Source organism: Sebastes umbrosus, chromosome 7 (assembly GCF_015220745.1).
Source record: "Sebastes umbrosus isolate fSebUmb1 chromosome 7, fSebUmb1.pri, whole genome shotgun sequence".
NCBI lineage: Eukaryota > Metazoa > Chordata > Actinopteri > Perciformes > Sebastidae > Sebastes > Sebastes umbrosus.
In genome coordinates this window covers 19,519,820-19,542,801 of record NC_051275.1, presented here as the reverse complement: position 1 = coordinate 19,542,801, position 22,982 = coordinate 19,519,820, and the positions used below count along the sequence as shown (strand labels likewise).

The 22,982-nt window shown below is 38.3% G+C and overlaps 2 protein-coding genes across 4 annotated transcripts in view; one reads left to right on the top strand and one right to left on the bottom strand.

The window, feature by feature from the left end:
• Window positions 1-1,200: 1,200 nt before the first annotated feature.
• Window positions 1,201-10,131, bottom strand: aifm4 (apoptosis inducing factor mitochondria associated 4). Of its 3 annotated transcripts, XM_037776487.1 has the most exons (20): window positions 9,914-10,130; window positions 8,700-8,824; window positions 7,927-8,011; window positions 7,690-7,799; window positions 7,495-7,604; window positions 6,524-6,568; window positions 6,353-6,434; window positions 6,092-6,204; window positions 5,915-6,001; window positions 5,186-5,277; window positions 4,897-5,027; window positions 4,630-4,745; window positions 4,453-4,524; window positions 3,735-3,798; window positions 3,561-3,637; window positions 2,973-3,090; window positions 2,731-2,829; window positions 2,564-2,639; window positions 2,378-2,482; window positions 1,202-1,712 (listed from the first exon to the last, which is right to left on the bottom strand). In XM_037776487.1, exons 3-20 carry the CDS (start codon window positions 8,007-8,009, stop codon window positions 1,682-1,684), a joined length of 1,611 nt encoding a protein of 536 aa, XP_037632415.1. In that variant the 5' UTR covers window positions 8,010-8,011; window positions 8,700-8,824; window positions 9,914-10,130; the 3' UTR covers window positions 1,202-1,681. The 3 variants fall into 3 exon arrangements, with proteins under 3 accessions (XP_037632416.1, XP_037632415.1, XP_037632414.1); XM_037776488.1 differs by lacking the exon at window positions 8,700-8,824 and having other exon boundaries at window positions 1,201-1,712; window positions 2,788-2,829; window positions 9,914-10,131; XM_037776486.1 differs by lacking the exon at window positions 8,700-8,824.
• Window positions 10,132-14,780: 4,649 nt separating this feature from the next.
• tlcd2 (TLC domain containing 2) overlaps window positions 14,781-22,982 on the top strand; it is a 29,377-nt gene continuing 21,175 nt past the window's right edge. Inside the window, exons 1-3 of the mRNA XM_037776461.1 lie at window positions 14,781-15,339; window positions 16,228-16,310; window positions 20,283-20,365. Coding sequence (XP_037632389.1) covers window positions 15,161-15,339; window positions 16,228-16,310; window positions 20,283-20,365 — 345 coding nt within the window. The 5' untranslated portion in view covers window positions 14,781-15,160. The remainder of the gene's footprint in view (window positions 15,340-16,227; window positions 16,311-20,282; window positions 20,366-22,982) is intronic.

The following is a 22,982-nucleotide window of genomic DNA, read 5'->3' as shown; positions in this document are numbered from 1 at the left end:
CTACCTTTGCAAAGGTGCACCTTATTTTTCTCTCAAGCCAGTCAGAGCAGACTGGGCTTTTTCGGGAGGGGGGCTTAAAGAACGAGGCGCTAAAACGGAGCGTTTCAGACCGGCTGAATACAGGTATATTCAGAGACACAGTATGAGAAAAATAATGTGTTTTTTTAACATTAAAGCATGTAAGTTCTAGTAGAAACCCAAAATACAAGTATAAACCTGGAAATGAGCATGATAAGTCCCCTTTAAATAAACTATCAACAGCATTAAAAGGCCAGTTTGACAGAGACACAGACTCAAAACGGCAATGAACAACACAAGTGGAAATAAAAATCTTTATAGACCTTATAATCACTCGCTGATGATTGATAAGAAATGTTACAACCTGAAGATTATTATGTTTATATAACCATGACAAAAGCAACTGTCAGACTGGTAAAACAAGTGAAGTAGCAAAGGTTATAAGCAGTGATTTATTGTATTTAGCAGTGTAACAAATAGTTTCAAGAAAAAGACAGAAAACAACTTCATGCTGCACCCACAAGCTGACAACAGTAAGTATGATATGGACAGATTTGTTTAATACCTGAGTTTAGTTATTATGTACCACAAGGCGTCTGGCATAAAGTGAAAGATGAGATTACACAAAGTGCTTTCGATTTCTCCTCATGTGAATCTCCAAAAAGTTATATAATAAAGACTAAACAATACGCTACATCTCTGCTACAAACATTTAAGATTGATTCAAGCACTGAAGTGAAATTTAAACAGCGATATTGACAAAAATAATAATAATAACAACAATAATCAACATGTTCATCACTGTGTTTGTTGAGTGCAGTATTTTAACTGACCTTTGTATTTTAGTTTGTTTTTTTAAGTTGTAACTAATACAAGTGGAGGTGTGTGTGTTTTCAGAATGTTTTAGTGGATAAAATAGTATGAAAAATATTACTTTACTATTATTATATCACTACGACTACACTACAAAATACTATTAAATTGAGTGTTTACGGAATCTTTTTTTAATTTCAAGTTCACAAAAACGTTTTAATATATTAACGTTGGGTTGCTAATATTAACCACAGACTGTGACCATTTAGACCAGTGTTTCCCCACCTTTTTTTTTCTGGGGACCCTTTTTAATAATGAAAAACCATCGCAACCCAATTCACAATAGGTTTTAACTTTAAATTGGGAAAATTTGTGCGTAAACGAGCGTTATATTATCTTGAAACTTTTTTATGCATGTGGTATTGAAAACATATACAAATATTATATACTTATAAATAATATAATAATATAAATGAGACCAAATAAATGCATTTAAGCGGAGCTAACAGGCTCTCGTGTTTTTCCTCATCAGTAAAACAAACAATGTACGCTGGCTTTCATATTAGATTCAAGTAGGCTACAATTATCAGAACAATACGAACATTCATACATCTTAAATAAAAGACTACAGAAGAAAATCTGAAAATGTATTTGGCGACCCTAATAAAATCTCCTGCGATCCACCTGCAGGTCCCGGCCCAGTCTTTGGGAATGACTGATTTAGACGACCCACTTTGAGTACGGCTGTAGTTAAAACTTGAATGAGTACAGGTGATGGAGAGTTGAACAAAAGAGAGAAAGGCGACATCCTTCGTCACTGAGAGGTGTTATATATGCAGCAGGCCTCTGGTTACATCTGCAGCCAGCTCAGGTCATCAGCCCTGAACAGAGGGGGAAGTGAGAAAACAAATATTCAGCAAAGAGTATTATTCAGGTTATGAGCCTTATCCTGTGATAAGGCTCATAACCTGGGTGTCATCAGGGTTATTATAGTAAACTAAAACTGAAATAAAAAAATAAGCAGTGGAAATATTTTAGTACTAAAATAGAAATAAAAACTATATTCTTTAAGAAAAACTATATTGCCTGGATGAAAAACTAATAAAAATGAACATAAATTAATTTCAGTTTATTTTTTTAACTATAATTTATCACTTCCGAAAAAAAGAGACAGCAGGAATTTCCATCATCTCTCATGACACTGAACCACAGAAATTGAACGGACTTGACCTTCCAGCAGACGGCGCTATGTCGCAATCGTTTCACATAAACAGAGTGACTCTTGGACTTCAGTTCACCAAGTGGACACAAACACAACTCTATATGAATGATAGTGTTGCTCCATATCTGCCGGATGTGTAAATAAGCAACATTTTGCTCACAGGTTCGCCCTATCAGCTTAAAAGCTTGATGTGTTCCCAGCTTGTTACCGCTGCCCCCAAGTGGCCACAATAAACATTTACTCCCTAATGACAACACAGCTGCAGAATTTATGTATTTAATGTGCTTTACAGTATATAAACACATAGTCTAGTTCGTCACTCACTGAGCCTGTGCCTTTGTTAAGATCTGCCCCGTAGCCATCAGTTCTGCGAGACGAGCCACAGCGGGGTCGAACATCAGGCTGGCCGCTGCTACCACCACCTCGTCTCTGTTAAAGGAGAAATGAAATTTAGTTTCAGAGCATAAATTCATATTCAGCTGTATCAGGAGTCATTTCACAGCTGCTCACTTGATGTAAAACGCCAGGAACTTCCTTTCTTCCACTTTGCCTTTGAATATGACCTCTGTGTATCCTTCTCCATAGCCTAGGATGAGGAAGTGAAAAGAGGAAATGAGACTCAGCATAGGGGGTTTTACATGGGTTTAAATATTCTGATGCATGGCTGAATACTCTACCTGTGTATCGGATACTCTTCCCAAGTAACACAGTCCAGAAGAAAGGAACAGACTCACATTTGGTTGGTTTCTTCAGCATGTTTAGCGCAGCTACTCTTCCTGTGGGTAAAAAACAATACAAGCATGATAAGGTTAAACCCAGACATCAAATTATTTTGGACTAAAAAAAGATGCAGAAATATTTAAACAGAACTCAGACTTATCTGCAACACAATATGAAACTGTGTTTTTTAGTCTCTTACCTTGAGCTTGTGACATTTGCCAGTGACCAACGTTGACCCTTTGGTCTCCACGAATGGTCAGAGGGAAAGAGGTGACATCTCCAGCGCTAAAAATATCTGGTATATTGGTTCTCATGAACTAAAAAGATAAAGATAAATAACATTTATTTTTACAATTAACACTTAAAAATGACAAAGGCATGGTAGTAAAAAATGTAAACCATACTTTGGTGTTTCATTTTTTACCTCTTTACTTAAGATTTCATTAAGCTGGATTTTTTCCTTTATCAAAATGAACCAAAACACGGACAACGAAGAAGATCTTTGGTAGATAATGAGAATAAATATGAAACAAAATATAAATCATACCCTCTAAACTAAAAAGAAATCAGGTTTGAATTTAAATCAAACACTTCTTACTAAGCTTGTTTATAAGATATTTAATCAATGCTGTCACCTGGACACAATTAGCTAAGGGAAGGTAATATACGATGATATGCCAAAAACAAGCACATAAAGTCATAAAACGCAAAGCTGTAAAGCCACGTTTGTGTTTCATTAGTTGTGTCAATATCAAAATGATGAAGGCTGTGTTATCTAGCGGGTTACCTTGTCAACAATCACAGCTTTCCTTGAATCCACTTCCACCTCGCTTCCTGCCAAAAAGTCTGAATTGGGGATTACACCTGAAAAACAGATCTTTGTGTTTGATTTTTGCACGTTTAAAATAGTCCCAAACATGCTTTGTGCGAAATAAAGTTTGAAGTGAAATAATAAAATTACCAATTCCGGCAATCACCACATCGGCCTCCAGGAATACACCACTCTTCAGCATCACCCCCTTCACCTGGAAAAAAAGACTGATTCAGGGATGCACAATAGGTTTGAAGCAGCACAATTCCTGTTTCAGTGACAATGGGCTTTTTTTCAGGCCATTAAATAGGCGTACGGAAGCATAAGCACCATAGATGTGAGTCAGTAGGGGCCTATTACGCCCAATATTAGGTTTTATCATCTATTCACATGGTAGATCACCGAAAGAAGGTATAAAAGAAGACGACAGCGACCTCTAGCAACCGTAGTAATTATGACAGGAGCAGAAGAGGAAGTCAGGCGCTGTAGTATAGACAGCGTGATCAGCCTGTGTAAAACCAACAACGTGTAGTTGTCTTTTTTATTCAGAAGCGTTTACTCTCACTTTTTTTTTGTTTTTGTTGCCTAAACCTAAAGAAGTTGTAGTTTAGTTGCCTAAACTTAACCAAGTGTTTTTGTTACCTAAACCTAAAGAAGCCTTTTTGTTTGTGTTCAAAACGTAACATTTCATTCAGTTTTACAACATGTTAGGACCTGGCCCACATCTATGGTGTTTATAGCGACCGATAACGCTTATTTAATGGCCCGATAACAGTCAAATTGGGTCGTTATTAGTAACACCTATGCTTTTCCTACTATGACAAGTCAAAAATAAAGGTGTACGCTAATAGAGTAAAAGTAGAGTCACCTTGCCGTTCTCCCCTTGGATCTCAGTGACTCCATCATTCATGTAGAACTTTACATGTTTTTCCTCCAACATCTTGAAAGAAGAAACTGTGTTTTAAAGTTTGTTCCAATTAATAAAAGCTAATAAAATCACACTCAGCGATGACAGTGACAGACTAACGTCATCATTGTTTCTTACCTGCATACTCATTTTGCCGATCTCTGGCCCCAGTGACTGCTCATACGGGTGTCTGGAGGTGCCGACCATGGCCACACTGGCAGCTTTGCCTGACAAGTAGGACGCCACCTCCATACCTGTTGTGTTAATGAGAAACACTTCAGCAGTCTACAACGTTGTTCTGACTACATGTGTTCTTGCACTGTCAAATATTTACATAGCAGATTCAATATTGAGAGAGGTGGCTATGAACGAGGTAATGAGGTAAGAGGAACTGAATCTGGTAACCTATGAAGGAGGCTCCGATCACAACAGCTTTCTGGCCCAGACAGGATTCATGAATCTCTTTGGCGTCTTCATATCTCTGCAGCAACTTCACTCCCTTCAGGTCCCAACCAGGACAATTCAGCGGCCGCGCTCTGCGAACAAAACGAGGACTTTTACTGCGTATAACTGTGGTCACATGAACATCTGTTCATGAATGTTTCCATTGTCTTTTATGCGTTCAGTAAGTCTTATGACACCCGAGTGTGACAAAACAATCTGAAAAATTGAGGAACAGGATGATGACCCTAACCTACAGCCGGTTGAGATGAGAAGCTGGTCGTAACGCTGCAAAGAGCCGTCACTCAACTTCACCGCCTTATCAGCCGGGTTCACCGACACCACCTGCAACACAAAACACATTACTTAAAGGAACAGTTTGTAACATTTCAATATTTCGGGAGATCTATTAGCAGAAATGGAATATAGTTTTCATATGTTCTCATTAGTGTATAATCACCTAAAACTAAGAACCGTTGTGTTTTCGTTAGCTTAGAATGAGCCCTTCATATCTACATAGGGAGCGGGTCCTCTTCATAGAGTCCGCCATGTTTCTAGAGCCCAGAACGGACAAACCAAACACTGACTCTAGAGAGAGCCTTTCATGTTTTTCCGTTTCCTGAAAGCAAACGTAGTTCTCTGACACGATTGTGAAACTGTGGTAACGTGAGCCGCAGTGCAAAACCGGGGTACCGCCAGCCGCCGTCTGACTTGCGTTGCTCCTAAAGTAGTGTTATTATTGGTAAGGATGGCCTCTGAGTGAGGCGAACGGCGTTCCCACGATTTTGCACTCGGAAGCTCAGTCTTGGAAAACGGAGGAGTGGCAGGAGGGGTACTCAGTTGGTTGCTATCTGCAACCACACCACTAGATGTCGCCATATCTTACACACAGTACCTTTAACACGACCAAAGAGAGGATCAGCTTTTCCTCAAGACGGTGAGAAATACATCCCAAATAATTTCTCCTTTTTTTGCTTCTCACCTCCTTCTGTGTCCAGACCTCGACCCCGTACTGCTGATAGAAGTCACTTGGTCGGAGGAGGATGCTGCTGATCTCCGCATTCAGAGACTGAAATACAGGTTGTTGACAAACACTGACACTTACTAGTCAAAAAAACAAACAAGGCAGGATGAATACAGGTTACCTTTCCTCTCTTACCTTGCTCAGTTTGGGCTTGTCAAATGGAGGCAGGCTGTCTTTGGTCACCATGATGATTCGACCTTGGTAGTCGTTCTGCCGCAGTGTTTCAGCACAAACCAGCGCGGCAGGGCCTGAAATATGTCATTTTTCAGAGGGTACATTCAGAGAAGGAGCTCGTGGTAGCACTAGACCACCAAAGTTACTTGAACAGTAGTCTCTTTTTTCAGGGATTAGTGTATATTTATGATTTATTTATTCTTTATTACATCTAGTCCTTACCTCCCCCTATCAGCAGAATAGTGTGTTTGACGTCTGGCGCCATGCTGCACATCTCCTTCACCCGTCTTGTCACCTTCAGAGTCTGAGGGACACAACAAACAAACAAGGGACAGTTAAATAAAGTTTATGATTTTAACACAAATGAAAGGAATTTAACTTGCCATCACTTACATTTTTGTTGATGGAAACATACACCTTTCCATCCTCAACTTTTACCTGCGAAAATAAAACAAAAAAAAGAGAGAAAAGTTTATTTACAGAATGTGTATACAGAAAAGTGTGTACAGATCGGAGCACTCAAATGTTTGAAAGAGTGAGGAAGAACTCTGACCAATAGTAACATCTGGTAACTAGGGCTGCACGATTTTGAGAATATATGTAATTGCGATTATTTTGACTGACATTACAATTGCGATATACTTTGCGATATTAGAGGGTATGATCAATTTTACATCATTATTCTCATCTTCATTGAAAAACATTAAAATGATTATGGTGTGATTTTTGCAGGGATCTGTTCCAAACTAAGACGTTTTCTTAAGTCTGTAGAATATAATGTGAAGGCCAGGACATCTCTGCAGCACCACAATATTTCATTTAAAATTATATTTTGACACACATTTCACCTTTAACAAATATTGTGATTTCCTCCTCCTCATGCTGCGACATGAAAATTGCAGTACACCATATTGTGATTTTGATAAAATTGATTAATTGTGCAGCCCTAGTGGTAACATAACTAAAATAAAGAAAACTAGGATTTAAATTTGCACTTTCCTTGCCTCTTATTTGCAAAATTTTGATTACATAATGACAGAAGGCATAACGTGTGTTAACAGCTAGCAAAATATTCCTCTGTTTGGAAAATACGTAAATGTGTGGGGTGGGACTACCTGCCATTGAGACGTTTAATCTAATCTCTCATCTGCAGGGGGTGAATTTGCAACTTCTCTACTAAATGACTGCATGTTTTTGTTTTAAAAGATAGTGTTCAAGCATTCAATAGTCATAGTTTGGACAAATTGGTATAGTTTGAAACAATTTACATGGAAATAATGTACAAGTAGATCATCTCAAATTCATTCATGTTAAGAAAAGCAGTAAATTGCTACTAAATGTTGATCTCTATTGACATATTTTACCTTATAACTAGGCAGACTGTCCAGACCAGGATACTCTTCGATGTCTCCAGTTCTCACATTAAAACAGGCACCATGAAAGGGACATCTCACTCTGTCACCAACCAGTGCTCCTGGTTTATTAGAGAACATGCAGTTAACACTTCTCAAACATTTAGTAAAGGTATTAATTCAGATATATAGAGATTGAAGGTTTACCTTTGGCTAGAGGAGCATTGTAATGAGTGCACCGGCTTCCAACAGCACTGTACTGACCCCGAGTACGCACCAGCAACACCTTCTGCTCCCCCACAGTCACTTCCTTCATCCTTTGGAAAAAAACAAAAGAAGAGAAATGGTGAAGAAAAAAAGCTCAAAGTGGTCATGAAAGCGTTGATCTATCTTCACTGATAGTGGTGATATTTTTCCAGTAAGAAGAAGCGTTGTGTGACTTACTGTCCATCTTTCAGGTCAGCCTCCTGACATACCATCGCAATCACCTGCTCCTGCTCCTCACCTGGTTCCTGGGACCGATTCATTCCTGCAAGACATGAGCCACATTATGAAAACATGACTATAGTTAGACTTGAATAACAACTGGCTTTGGGTGAACCATAAACAGGCTCTGCAAAGGAGACACGGCATACAGGTACTGTTAAATCACAAGTCTCCACTTCACCTGCAAGCATGGTATATAACGCCACTGCTTATTAAAACCACTCCCCCTAGATTATATAAATCTGCCCTCCAGGCCTGAACCCTCCCTTCTCCCTCCAAATAATCTGAGGCAGAACAAAGAGAGAGTGATGTGAGTTTGATAGGGCTTTTGTACCTTTATAATTTATTTGGTTGAAATGAAATATATATTGTTTGAAAGTTAACAGATTGTTTTGTGTTATGTTAGAGTTTAATCCTATGTCAAGGAGAAAAGGCAAATTCCAGATTGTGGATGCATGAAGATGTAAGTTGAAATGATCCACATTTATTATTTGGAATTTGTATTATATTCATGAGATATATAATATATATATAATGTTTCGTTGTATAGAAAAAATCATCCACCAACTGCCATCCAACCTAACCACCTCGACTACAATAAATTGTTGGAACGGCTCCCTGGATCTTGTGTTTAAATGTGCACCACATAAGATGAATCAATGCCACCACAAGCAACATAGCTTCTTCAGGCACTGAAGAGTAGGGCTGTCCCGAATAAAAAAATGTTGTACTTCGAAGCTTCGGTGAGTAATATTCGAAGATATTCAAAGCTTCACTTCGCTGCGCAGCAAGCTGACATGTTCTTCTTTCTGTCTGTCTCCATCATCTCCACCGTTTCAGTGCCCGGGACAGTGCTCTATAAAACAAACAGCGGTATCTGTTGGCGAATAACTAATAATAATGAATGTTGAATATGAATAATGATTAATGTTAGGGGATTATTCCTTATTTCATGGGATTTTTTTACATTTATACTATATACTGTACTCATATATAAGCAAAAAACAAACGAAGAAACTAAAAAAAAATGGAAAAAACAAAGCATTCGAATACTGATTGCAGGTTGAATACCATGGCAACAGTCGAAGCTTCGAAGTATTCGGGTCAGCCCAACAAGAGTTTCACTTAGTGAAGTTTATTTTGAAGGTACATTATGTCATTGATCAAATAATGATCTTACTGCACTATAACTTTTACTCTTGTGTGTTATACTCTATTTTAGCTTCGATCCTAGCTTTTATTTTTAGCTTGTTTTTATTTTCTAATATTTAATGTTTTATACCTGTTTTAAATATGTCTTAAGTTCTTTTGCACTTTGTCGCAATGTTCTTGAATGTTTATGTAAAGCACTTTGAATTGCCCTGTTGCTGAAATGTGCTATACAAATAAAGCTGCCTTGTCTTGATCTTTGTTTTATTTTTTTATTCTTTATCTCAACCATTTGGCGAAAAATTACCATAAATTAATTTCATGAATGAGCATTATTGTACTTTAAACTCCTTTTTGTTCACATTTATACAACATTTATTTACCTGTTGTTTGCTGTATATTTTCTTAGTGCAAATAAACACACTTGAATGCCTATGTTTTGTGGTCATTGTGCTATTGTTTTGAAACTCTTATCTACTCCTTACACAGCCTTCAAGGGCAAAGCACATAACAAACAATACAGACAAATATGATAATATTTAACAAAACACATGCAAATAAGATAGATGAGCATGCACATTTCGCACTGTGTTTATTGTCTGCAGTGGAGACATTGCTGTGAAGCTGACATAAAGGCGTTTGACCTGAGCAGTTACTAAACATGTTTAATGGTAGGGTGAGAGTTCATCAGACTAGTCTGACAGAACCGGCTTTTCAACAAACCTTTACACAACTCTTCATGGCATTTAGCTGCATTAATGACTGAAACGTGAAACCTCCATGAAGCTGTACTCACCTGTTTTCTTCAGTCGAAAACAACAGTCAGTAAATGATGCATCTGCTGCTATGAACTGGTCCTCTCGGTGTTTTCTGCAGAGGAGGAAGAAGCGTGGTGCGTTCAAGAGCAGAGGAGCGCAGGACAACTGAGTACCCGTATGACAGGCTGCTGGAATCACATGATACCTGCGAGCTCCTCCCACAACCAACCATAACAAGAGAAGGGATGAGGGATGGAGGATGGATCGTTTGGCCACTACGAATACGTTCTATGGCGCACGCGCACAGAATGTCATGACGTGACGTCACATCACATCATGATGTGACGTCATCTGCTGCTTTTTATCATGACTTCATGGCTCTGATCTGGATGTGACGTCACGATAGAAGGAAAGCCATGGCGTAGAAAACAAAACTTGCCATACAACACAGTGCAAAAAGCAAACATAGGCCAGCTGCTTTCCACACTATTCATTTACAATGACTTCTGAGGGGAATAAGATTATCAATATGCAGACAGAGGACAAACACCTGACACCTCAGCTGAAGACAGCTCAGCTGAATACAGACTCCCTGGACAGACATGACCTGCTTAACCTGTATAACAAATCGGAGAAAGAGAACGAACACCTGAGAAATCAGCTGAGGACATTTCAGCAGATGGCAGTTTTCCTGGTACCAAATAACCATTATGACAATACGCAGACAGAGGACGAACACAGGACAGCTATCCTGATGACACCTCAGGACTGGGCAGCCTACATGAAGGTAGCTCACCTGTTAAACCTGTATAACAAATCGCAGACAGAGACCGAAGTCCTGAGAGCTCAGCAGAGGACACCTCAGCAGATGACAGCTTACCTGGAATCAGAGAAGAGGAGGCTTCAGGTGAAGGATACATTGTCTACGACGCTCAATGACGCTCTATCTGGGGATGAGAGCTCCTTGAGGACTACACCTGAGGATCAGAACCTCCCAAAGGCTCCAGCTGCTGAGGGTCCGACCACAAGTTGGTGGCCCAGCACTGCAAACGTTCTACGGAAAGTAGCTTTGTGTGCTGGCATCGCCGCTGTGGGTGTAGCGGCCTATAGTGTGTGGCCGCATACAGGCGTATTTGACCCCTGTCTACAGACACAGCTTTGGAGGTGTTGGACCTCATACCACACAGGGTGATCACCTCATGTGATATGAAGTGTAACACCGTCACCTCATGCGATATGAAGTGTAGCACCGTCACCTCATGCGATATGAAGTGTAATTTGGAAGGGGAATTGAATCTGCAGGAAAACTGAGTATCATGATAATGAAAAAAAAATAAAAAATGAAAAATAAAATGAACACTTTACTTCGTTTCACTTTATTTCTATTATTTTATGTCGGACAAGTATCAAATAAGTGAAAAACAAAACAAGAACTAGAAGTGCACTCGGAGAGCGCAGACCTCCGCCAAGGCAGGTTTCATGTACGTCAATGATGGTTTAGGTGAGTTTTATTTTGTTTCTGTCCAGTTTGAATGAAGTGTTTTACGATGCTCTGCTACCTACAGCTGATCTCAACATGAACAAAAATACACGTGAATGATGGCACATTATTCTCATATTATGACTTTTATCTCGTTAACTTCTGACTTTATTCTCATATTACGACTTTTTTATCGTTAACTTCTGACTTTATTCTCATAATATTACAACTTTGTTTCTCGTTAACTTCTGACTTTATTCTCATATTACAACTTTTTTATCGTTAACTTCTGACTTTATTCTCATAATATTACACATTTTTTTCTCATTAACTTCTGACTTTATTCTCATAATATTACAACTTTTTTCTCGTTAACTTCTGACTTTATTCTAATATTATTACAACTTTTTTACTCTTTAACTTCTGACTTTATTCTCATAATATTACAACTTTTTTCTCGTTAACTTCTGACTTTATTCTCATAATATTACAACTTTTTTTCTCGTTAACTTCTGACTTTATTCTCATAATATTACGACTTTTTTTCTCATAAACTTATGACTTTATTCTCATTATATTACGACTTTTTTTCTCGTAAACTTATGACTTTATTCTCATTATATTACGACTTTTTTTCTCATAAACTTCTGACTTTATTCTCATAATATTACGACTTTTTTCTCGTAAACTTATGACTTTATTCTCGTAATATTAAGACTTTTTTCTCATAAATTTATGACTTTATTCTCATTATATTACGACTTTTTTTTTCTCGTAAGCGTATGACTTTATTCTCATAATATTATGACTTTTTTCTCGTAAACTTATGACTTTATTCTCGTAATATTAAGACTTTTTTCTCATAAATTTATGACTTTATTCTCATTATATTACGACTTTTTTTTTCTCGTAAACGTATGACTTTATTCTCATAATATTACGACTTTTTTTCTCATAAACTTATGACTTTATTATCATAATATCACAACTTTTTTTTCCTAAATTTAAATATATATATATAAAAACATCCAAGAGGACAACAGGTTGTGCGAATTTGAATATGTCACATTTTCTTATGTATCGTCCACACTATGATGAGTTGAGAACTTCTATCTGTTCAAAATCCAGAAATGTTTTGGTGCTTTGGATGATGACAAATTAGAATGGCTATTTAATGCTTATAAATTGGCTTTTTTCGTTTCTCAAGCTTGGTTAAAACGTCAATTATAAAGGCCTTGAGACAGAGGCCAAACACCCATTCACTTTACCTGCTGTTAATGACAATGATAATGATAATACTGGGGCAGGCTGCTGTTTAAATACCCTCTAACCGGGTGGTGGCGCTGTGTCACCAAATATTACAGCAGTCATTCACCACCATGGCTCCATGACTCTGACTTGAATGACTTGAATTTCCCTCCACTTTACACTGAGTGAAACACCAATAAAAAGTTAAATATCCATCATGTTTCAAGGTCCAGTTATAATATCAAACAATACTAGTGTATAATAGATGTTGTGCTAAATCAAAGCACCATGCCATGTGTTACATATTCTGTAGTTACATCATGTGAAACAAACTACTATTCCCATCAACCCACGGGGTGACCCAATGAGGTGGGGGAGAAGCAATGTTGCCTTCAAGTGCTCTTCGTACTATGCAGTCTCCTCATTAGTCAGACAGTAGATAGAGATGTGCATTCATGACTTTATTCGTAATATTATGAGAATAAAGTCAGAAGTTAACGAGAAAAAAAGTCATAATATGAGAATAAAGTCATAAGTTTAAGAGCAAAAAAGTTGTGTTATGAGATTAAAGTCATAAGTTTATAAGGGAAAAAAGTCTTAATATGAGAATACAATCAGAAGTTTATGAGAAAATAAGTCATAATATTATGAGAATAAGGTCAGCAGTTAACGAGAAAAAAAAGTTGAGAATAAAGAATAAAGTCATAACCAGTGTTGCGCATTTTAGCAGCAGATACAATTTAGTTTTTTCTAATATGAATTTTGAAAGTGATTATAAATTGAATCACAGAAAGATTTAGGCTGATAGAAGGGTACTGGTTTTTATTTGTCTATTTTGCTTGATCAACAGGTATTTCAGGCTTTCTCGCTCTGACATCTCTCCATTAATGCATGTATATAGGTCCTGTTTGTGCATGTGTGTGTATTTACTGTGTAAATATTGCAGAGTGAAAAAATTGAATTTCCCCTCGGGGATCAACAAAGTGCCTTTCTTCTTCTTCTTTCTTCACACTTACGGTGGCTGCCACTCACTTATCCCACTTCAGCTCCAGTCAGGGCCACCAAGTTTGGATTTTCCTTGTCTAAACACCTGGTCAAAAGATAACTATGAATAAACTTGACATGTTCTTCATATCCTGGATTTGCTTTCAATTTTCTGAGAAATACGACATATACTTTAGATAGCGTGTTCACTAGGGCTGGGTATCTTCTGAATTGTGTTGGGATACTTGTGCCAAACAATATCTGAGTTTCAGTAGGGCTACTAATACCAAAACAATATTTTTTTTCAATAACTTGCTTACAGACAAGTCTCTGTCGGTAGCAAAAAAACTATTGAGTTTTGATACACAGCCATGTTTATATTATTTATACTTTAAAGATGTCAGTGTAGATATCATATACCAACAATATGAATAAAATTGAAGCAGTAAGCCTAAACATGAGAAAAACGTTTCCTTCCTGTTTGTCAAGTTTAATTGACAGTAGCTTTTCCATGTTGAATTTGATTGACTATATTCTTTTAATATTATGACTTTTTTTCTCATAAACTTCTGACTTTATTCTCTTAATATTACAACTTTTTTTCTCATAAACTTCTGACTTTATTCTCTTAATATTACAACTTTTTTTCTCATAAACTTCTGACTTTATTCTCTTAATATTATGACTTTTTTTCTCGTTAACTTCTGACTTTATTCTCATAATATTAAAACTTTTTTCTCATAAACTTATGACTTTATTCTCATAATATCACAACTTTTTTCTCGTTAACTTCTGACTTTATTCTCATAATATTACGACTTTTTTTGTCGTAAACTTATGATTTTATTCTCATAATGCTACAACTTTCTGCTCTTAAATGTATTACTTTATTCTCATAATATTACAACTAATTTTCTCATAAACATATGATTTTATTCTCGTAATATTATGACTTTATTCTCTTTTCCTCAATGTGGCCCTTTTACTCCCTCATAGTCTTGACCTTTGCACTGTATTTTTTCGTTATGCACCAAAACAAACCTCTATGGCAACACAAAACCATTTTTCTTGTTATTGACATTTCCGACAGCCCCTGAAGGCAGCCCAACATATGCACCGTGCTCCTGGCCTCGCCTCCTCATAGTACTGGGCGGGGAAAGCCCATCCTCTGGTTTATGTTGTGGATGTTACACAAAAAAAAAAGTTACACAAGCATAGAGGATGAGGTCTTTACAGCCGTTTCACAACTGCCCTCACGCCTACATCTGTCACCCACTTCCACACCGGTCACACCTGCTGCAACAAGGCTTTTCTTTGGAGGAAATATATCACAGAAAAACATCACAATCATTCAGTCAGTGCAGAGACTCGTCCACACCTCCTCTCTCTGCACAATAACCCTGAAAGAAACACGCTGTTTTCAAGCCAGAGTGGCCAGACATGACTGGGAATACACCGGTATGTTAACGTGATTGTCTCGCAAACAAGTAGCTCATAGTCGCGTCTGTCTGGAGCGCATCTACTCTAGTGCGTCTCACATTGAGGACTTCACTTCTACTATAATATCTGAGCCATGGAGTTGAGTTCAGTGATCCTGACCACCGGCAGCTCAGTGGGTTTCTTCAGTCTAGTCAACGCTGGAGTCAGACAGCTGCCCATGCCTGAGTCTGCCTGCAGGAATGCATGGAAATGGAGAAACATCGCCACATCCTTTACGCACAGCTTTATCACTGCGATATGGGCAGTGCTTTGGTAAGTTATGGTAGTTTATTCTCATAATATTAAGACTTTTTTCCCGGTAAACTTATGACTTTATTCTCATAATATTATTACCTTTTTTCTCATAAACGTATGAGTTTTTTCTCATAATATTAAGACTTTTTTTCTTGTAAACTTTTGACTTTATTTTCATAATATTATGACTTTTTTAAACCCAACAAAAAAAAGTTTTATTCACTTTTAATTAAAGCAGGATCTGATTAGAAATACATTTTGGTGTTTTGTGTTCAAAATTAGCTTTGTTTTTCCTTAATTTTTATGTTCTTTTACTGACTTTATGTTATTCATTGTTGACCGACCTTGATTTTTGCCATGCTGCTTGCACAGCAAGCTACCAAGAGGCTATTAATAATAGATATAAATATATATGTTTAAAAACATCCAGGAGAACAACAGGTTGTGCAAAGTTGAAAATGAATCACATGTTCTTATGTATCGTCCACACTATGATGAGTTAAGAACTTCTATTTTAAATGTTCAAAATCCAGAAATGTTTTGCTGCTGGGATGATAACATAGCTTAATGCTTTTAAGTTGGCTATTTTTGTTTCTCAAGCTTGGTTAAAACGTCAGGATGGTTTATTTTTTTAGTATTATTTGTAATTTATATTGCTATTTCTGCATTTGTGTTTTCTTTATTTTTATAAATAATAGTGTCTTGTAAGCCCTTTTTTGGGCTGGACATATTATTTATGTGTGACACAATAATAATCAAATCAAATCAATATATGATGTAGTCTAGTAAGAAGTTTAATGACTGCCACTTTAATCTACTTTCATTGTAAAGATATCACTCTCAACTAAAGTTCTTCAAACTGTAAAATACACCTTTTTAAATGATTTCTTCTGTTTATCTTTTCAGCTTTTTCCTTCACCCCCGGATGGCTGAAGATTTGATAGAAACTCACTCTGTGTTTTCTCACGCTTTGGTGTCGTTTTCTATTGGTGAGTATCCTGACAGCACTGCTACAGTTTTCAACTACAAACTGTGCCCCGTGTTTCTGAATGGGCCGGGTGCTAGAGACTGAGTGCACCCATAGGTGCTGCCATCATAAGGGGAAATTGGGAAGTGACATTTATCCATCCCAGCTAGTCTCCTTGTCCTACATGGTGTCAGCTATTGGTCAAAGAGTTTCATGTAAAACATTTATTTTAACCAGCTGATACAAGTCTTAACTTGACAAGTAGTTATTAGTTTAATCAGTTGGATATGAGAAAGATAAGAAAAGTGATTTAACACCTGAAGCCAATTTGTAAAAGCACATTGTCTGTAAGAGTTGGACAGACATGTGAAACTGAGCACTTTTTACACATCAGTGCAACCTTGATTACTCAACAAATTAGCTGTAGAGTGCTGCAAGAATGAGTCCTAAAGCCTGTAAATGAGTTAGCACTTTAGCACCCCTGGTTCCTTCGTCTGGAACGCAATGGGTTTGTTGAATGTTTTTTTTAGTTAAAATAAGGTCTGTGGTTAACACAAGCTTAAGAGGTTTTAACTTTTTTGTTCGGTAAATATCCCACTCGTGAATTTTGAAGCCTTAATGGATACTTGTGCCATACAATACCTGAGTTTCAGTAGGCCTACTAATATTAAAACAATGTTTTTTTTTCAATACCATACTTGCATACAAGTTTCTGTCGGTAGCAAAAAACTATTGAGTTTTGATACACAGCCAAAGTGCCTATATTATGTATACTTTAAACATGTCATCATATATCGACAATATAAATAAAAAGTGAAGCAGTAAGCCTAAATCATGAGAAAAACATTTGCTTCCTGTTTGTCAAGTTTAATTGACAGTAGCTTTTCAAATTCAAATTTTGATTGATTATTCCCAGACACATCCCCAGGTCAATGTTTTGCACATTGGTGCACAAAACTGTACAGCTCTGCCGTTTTAGAGTTTTCATCTTAAAAAATTCAAATCTCCACCACTGATGTAGAAAATATGACATTCCTGTCTACACCTCTGTGTATATATATATTTTTTAAGTGGCTAAATGAGACTACTAAACGTCATCTCGCCAACTCGTCTGCCTTTACAGCCTCGTTGCGTATACTTGCGACCGTGGTGTAGTTTGTTTATAGCCTAACGTTAGCTTTTTACTTCTGGCAATTGCGTTCACACTTCAAAAGTAACAAAAGTGGTGTTCATTTGTCAAGATTATCTTGCTGAACAAAACATGTGAGTATCATAAATGTGTATTTGCTACAGGGCTTATTTTCTGCAATAATGCAATGAAAAAATCCCATTGGCTTTTCGTTGAGGGAACCAGGGCGGTGTTAATTTCCTGGTTGGCCTACAAAAATATGTCATCCCTGGAGCGCTCTATTGACATGTTGATGTGCTCTATCATTTCTCAAGTCTTCTGACTGTTCATTGTTTCTACAATTCCCTGACATCGGGTCTTTCAAATTTAAACATTCTCACTGTTTTATCTATGAGTGAATTACAGATGGACATTATTGATTCTGGGGTGTGTTTTCGGGTGTATGTGCCCTCCCTTTAATTTGACTCCGACCCCTGTTACACTCGTTGGCCTGACTGAAGTTCACATGTCCTGTAGATTATTTTTGTAATCCACAATGTAGGCTACAGTGACTTTTACCATCTACTCTCCGTAAACCAAATTAGAGACTTGCATGAATTAGATTTCGCTTGATGCGACCCCACATTCTTAAAATAGCAACTCGCCCTGTTTTTACTATTTTCTCATTAATCCTTAAAGTATTCCAGAGCAACTAGCGGCACATGAGCCCTCTTAAATCTACTAATTTATTGGATCTGTGCCTGTCAACAAGGGCTCCCCAAGGATTCCCGGGATGTTTGACATTCTTTCAGGAAGCATAGCCCTGGAAGCTGGCAAAGCAAGGGGCAGAGTCGGTATGTGAAGATCAATGGTGGGCATTATTATCAGTCCTAGGCACCAGGCGTAACCCCTTACAGTCATGTGACATCACCAAGACAGTAACTGCGCAAAAAAGTCAGTTGATTTATGCAAGCCGTGCACGTCGGATGCCAGTGGTAACAGAAAGGGGAGTCATTCATTCAAAAACAACTGGAGTGCTTCTCCCAAGCCCTCCCACTAGAGATATGGTGTGATTCTGAGGCCTCAGCAAGCTGGAGTGAGGAGATTTGTCCACCAGATTTGAGCTCGCTGTGAAACCACGCTGCAAACCTCGCAGTGACATGCCATAAATGATTCTCCACTTGTTGAATGAAGACCTTGTTCAATGCCTAGCCGTAGAACAATGTCTTGCACAGGAACGCAACGGTTCAAGTGTGTAATACTGTTGTCATGTGGCTGTACTACTCTCTAAATTCTCCATGTTGCTATGAATAACCAATTTAAAGAATAAGTCTCTCTACCTGTGGTGTTTCACCGTTATAGAATAGAATAGTAAGTTACCTCTGATACAGAAAAAAGACACTGATAGTGATAGTAAGTATTGCTCCATGGGAACATTTTGTTGATTTAGTATTAAGAAGTATATATAATGCAAGTCAAGTTTAAACAGACCGCAGAAACGAAAAGCCTCAAAATGTTTACATGCCGCAAGAACTTTGCCAGTAAGGTTTCTTATACCTAAAGGGATAGTTTGGGTGTTTTGAAGTGGGGTTGTATGAGGTACTTATCCATAGTCGGTGTAATAATAATTATAATAATGAAGCTTATTTGTAAGCACTTATCAAAACGAATGCTCATTACAAAGTGCTTTAAAAGGCGGACATAAAAATAATAAAGGATTCAATCCAATGCCAATACCCGCACATTTCCACATATATTTACAAATAAATATAAATAAAGCCCGACGTGGTCTGAAAACTACAAGTGGCCTAAAGATCATTTCTAACAGGATGCAACTTTTTCTGTGACTTCCTGTAAATTCAGTGAAGGCTGCTTGAAACGGCTGGAAACTGTCCGACTTGGCCGCAGCTTTTTTGTCACCGCCCCCTTGCTGCTGTCGCCTGATCTCGTCTTCTTTCCAGGCGAGGCGCAGTTCATCTTGAACGAGCTTCTTGTGTCGTATCAGCCTGAAACTCAGTTCTATGACTAATTGGTTTAATGTAAACATGCCAATGAATCTCACCCCACAGGATCTTGAATGGGGAAAACTAACTAGTCAAGTAGTATCAGATTGCTTTGTTCTCAGTGTAGACATTAACTGTGCAGAGAACACAGTTTGTTCCACCTGTATGTTTTCAATACAAATGTCAAACAGTACTCAATGAATCATTATAAAATCACAAGGACAAGAAAAGAGATGTCAGTTAATTGCCATTTTTATTTAATGCGTCACTCACTGCTCCAATTGATTGTTTATGGCTAAACTTGACCCAAACTCAACCTCTTGTGGGGGAAAAAAAGAAGCTATTGTTGAAAAGACTACATTGGCGTTGAGCTCCCTCTGTTGTCATTCCTCTTATGAAACAATATGAACTAGATAATGCAAATAAACCAATCTTTTGATAATGATTTCTTGTGCGGCTAATAGCAAGTGGATTTGTTTATGGTGAAACGCACCCAAACGTGTCACCACATCGACAAAGGGGTCCTGGTGTCAAATTTCCAGCATAATGAGGTTAATTCCAGTCTCACCAAAGCCCTGAGCTCCCTCGCACCCCTTCATCCCCATCCCCAACACTTCATGATTTTTTCCAGCATTGTGAATAGCTGTCACCATGGATACAGCTAGTGGCGGGGAAGGGGTGGGGTTGGTGGATATGAATAGCCCCTCTCCAAGACGCATCTCGCTTGCCATCGCTGTCGTCATGGAAGCAGGGTCCCCCTTGATACACTTGATATTCTCGAGGCTTCTCTTCTCCAATAGATCTGTCATGCTTTGGTTGATTAATGAATATCTGAACCTAAAGATGTCATTAATGTTGGCTAAATGCTCCCCTATCCTCACAGGTTACTTCATCCATGACTTCCTTGACATGGTGGTGCACCAGAAGCTGAGTCTGAGCTGGGAGCTTCTCTTTCATCACTTTGTGGTAGGTGTTTCAAGCAACAGTTTAAGATAAGCTATGGTCAAAAGATGTTTCACCTTGACCGATACTGACAGCAGACTAGATCTGACTTTTGCATCTGTGCAAGAAACTCTGCCACCTCTAAGAATTCAATATACAGTAGTCACTGCACAGATGAAACATGCAGCAAAACCACAGAACACCTGTCAGAAGCACATACATGAGAAAGACAAAATACCCGACTTTCTCGTCTAGTGAGAGAGGACAAGTGAGGGAGGAACAAAGAGACAATCATTCCAGTGTGACAGACCCCCCTCTTCTCCCGCCAACCATTCAACCCTCTTTCATGCCTCGAGAAAGCTGCGGGAAGCACAGGTCGGATCAGTTAACCCCTCCCCCATTCCTGCTCTTAAACCCTATGGAAAATAACCTGAAGTGGAAATATAGAACTGCATCCCGATTGAATATTTTCTCTCTCCGCTTATGACAGCGTGACCTACATCCAAGACCGTGCTGATGTTGTGTGTTGCTTTCTATTGCCAAGCTCTCGTCTTGTTATTGTAGTGCGTTACTCACCTCACGAGATCTGTTTATTTAAATGTTTTATTGGAGGTGTTTCTGACAGGATTGGAGTGGATCTGTGCTTTACAGCGGTCAAGATTTATGTGTGTTTGGATGTTAATGCAGGCATGTTTTCAACGTGGAAATATTTCTCTGCAGAATTTAGAAATCAGGCCACTGAGGACGAAGCTCATCATCTTCCATGCTGACGTTCTAGTTACAGATTTATAAAAGAACAACATGCTTAACATAGCTGCATACCTAATATATAGATATGGGCTTACAGTGTATATAAATGTAAACATACTCTGTAATATGGACTCTCATTCTGTCCTGATGAATATCATTTTTAAAGGACCAGTGTGTAGGATTTAGCGCCATCTAGCAGCAAGGTTGCACATTGCAACCAACTGAAACACACGGCATAACAGCTACCATAACAGACCCCATGCAATATTTGCGCATAAGCAAATAATACATAAGTTAGAAAGGTTAGTGAACATTTGTGATATTTTCCTGTGTTGGTTGCTGGAGAGTCACTGTTTCATCAAGCGCGGGCAAATCTACTACCTCAGGTATAGCACTGAGGCTTGATGACTAACTGCATCATTTCACTGAATGCACCAGCTATGTACAATAATGTACATCATCTTAAATTGCTGTGCATGAGGTGCCATTTCTTGGCAAACTTTCCATTTATGAATCATTAACTTTCAGTAACATTTTGCCAATAAAACTTTGGCCTCCTTGACGGACCCATGGATGTATAAAGAGAACTGGGTACAGCGTTGGAGGCGGACTTCCGTTCATTCCTATGAAAGTTGCTCAGTAGCACATGAAGCCGAAATGGCTCAACTGCCGAGTGATAAAGTACCAAGATCATCCAGCGATCTTCCGCATCCATTGGGCCCATAGAGCAGGGGCAGTAGCGTTTCCTTTAACTCCGCCTCCCAGCCCTCGGTCCACGAGTTACAGACATCTCTTTCCCAATGTAAGTCTATAGGAAAAAGTCTTTCGGCCCAATGGCATCACGTAACAGACACAGAAGTTGTATTTCCGCCATTTGGCCACTACAAAACTTTTCTTCAAAGCCCGACGCTCATCCTGAGGGCTCGGACGGACCGCCAAATTATGGTTTTCTTGTGAATTTTGGTCATTCTTCTCATGATGCTTCTGATGAGGAATTAACCTGATGATAATTGACTGTACTAGCCTGTGACATCAGGGGTCCTTTGTTTCTAAACAAGGTTAAAGGCACATCTGAGTCAGCTTTTGCCAGGTGAGAACCAGTGTTTCAGTTGTGAAAATACAAAGAGTCATTCAGGATTCGTTGTGGGAACCAGCTCCAACACCAACGGGTTGTTGGTGGCGAAGGCCTAACAGAGTTTAAAAGCAGATAGCCGTCTTGTCTTTTTTTTCTGAAAGTCTTGTTGTTGTTTTTTTCTCCTTCACTTCCTGGAAGACAAATGAATGGATGCTTTGGTCCGGCCAGCTGGCCTCTGATTGTCACTAGAGTGTGGGAGGGACGGAGACTTCTTCCTCATTCACATGGATTTCTATGTTTCTCAGCGAGCTAACTCTCTCTCTACATATTCCCTTCATTTCCCTATTGAACCATCATCAAGACTTTCATTCATTCTTTTCTATGACGTTTGCTCCCTGACTCCCACGTACCTTTCTGAAAGCCTGTCCTCCTTCAACTCTTTTGCTATCTTGTCCTCATCTGGCCCCTTTCTTTTATATTTTGTTGGCTTTTTTCTTGTTCTTTTCATGCAACTATTATTAATTAGTTATTGTGTTAGAGGTTCATGAAGGATTGTAAAGCAAAAGAACCATGTTAAGGCTTGACTTGCAAATGTAAGTATACTGTTCATCTGAGGAGGTTGATCTTAATCTCCTCTTTGAATCGGCAGCCCGCTTATTCATCTTTCGCCCCTGAACCCCTTTTCTTACAATACTAGTGTACAATCTACCTTAGCTGTGAGTGCCAGTGATTTGTTTCTTCTATTCTTACCACTACCTGGCCCCCGTTCAAGATTTGGAGACGTGCTCGCTGCTATTTTCTATTTTGTCTACATCT

Bases quoted from the DNA above. Each gene is read 5' to 3' on its own strand.
- aifm4 (XM_037776487.1), bottom strand. From the start codon at position 8,009: ATGAATCGGTCCCAGGAACCAGGTGAGGAGCAGGAGCAGGTGATTGCG. The intron at 4,525-4,629 runs GTAAGAAACAAT...TCTTCTTTCAAG, and splicing joins TCGGCAAAATGAGTATGCAG to ATGTTGGAGGAAAAACATGT. The intron at 3,799-4,452 runs GTGACTCTACTT...CTTTTTTTCCAG, and splicing joins TCCAAGGGGAGAACGGCAAG to GTGAAGGGGGTGATGCTGAA.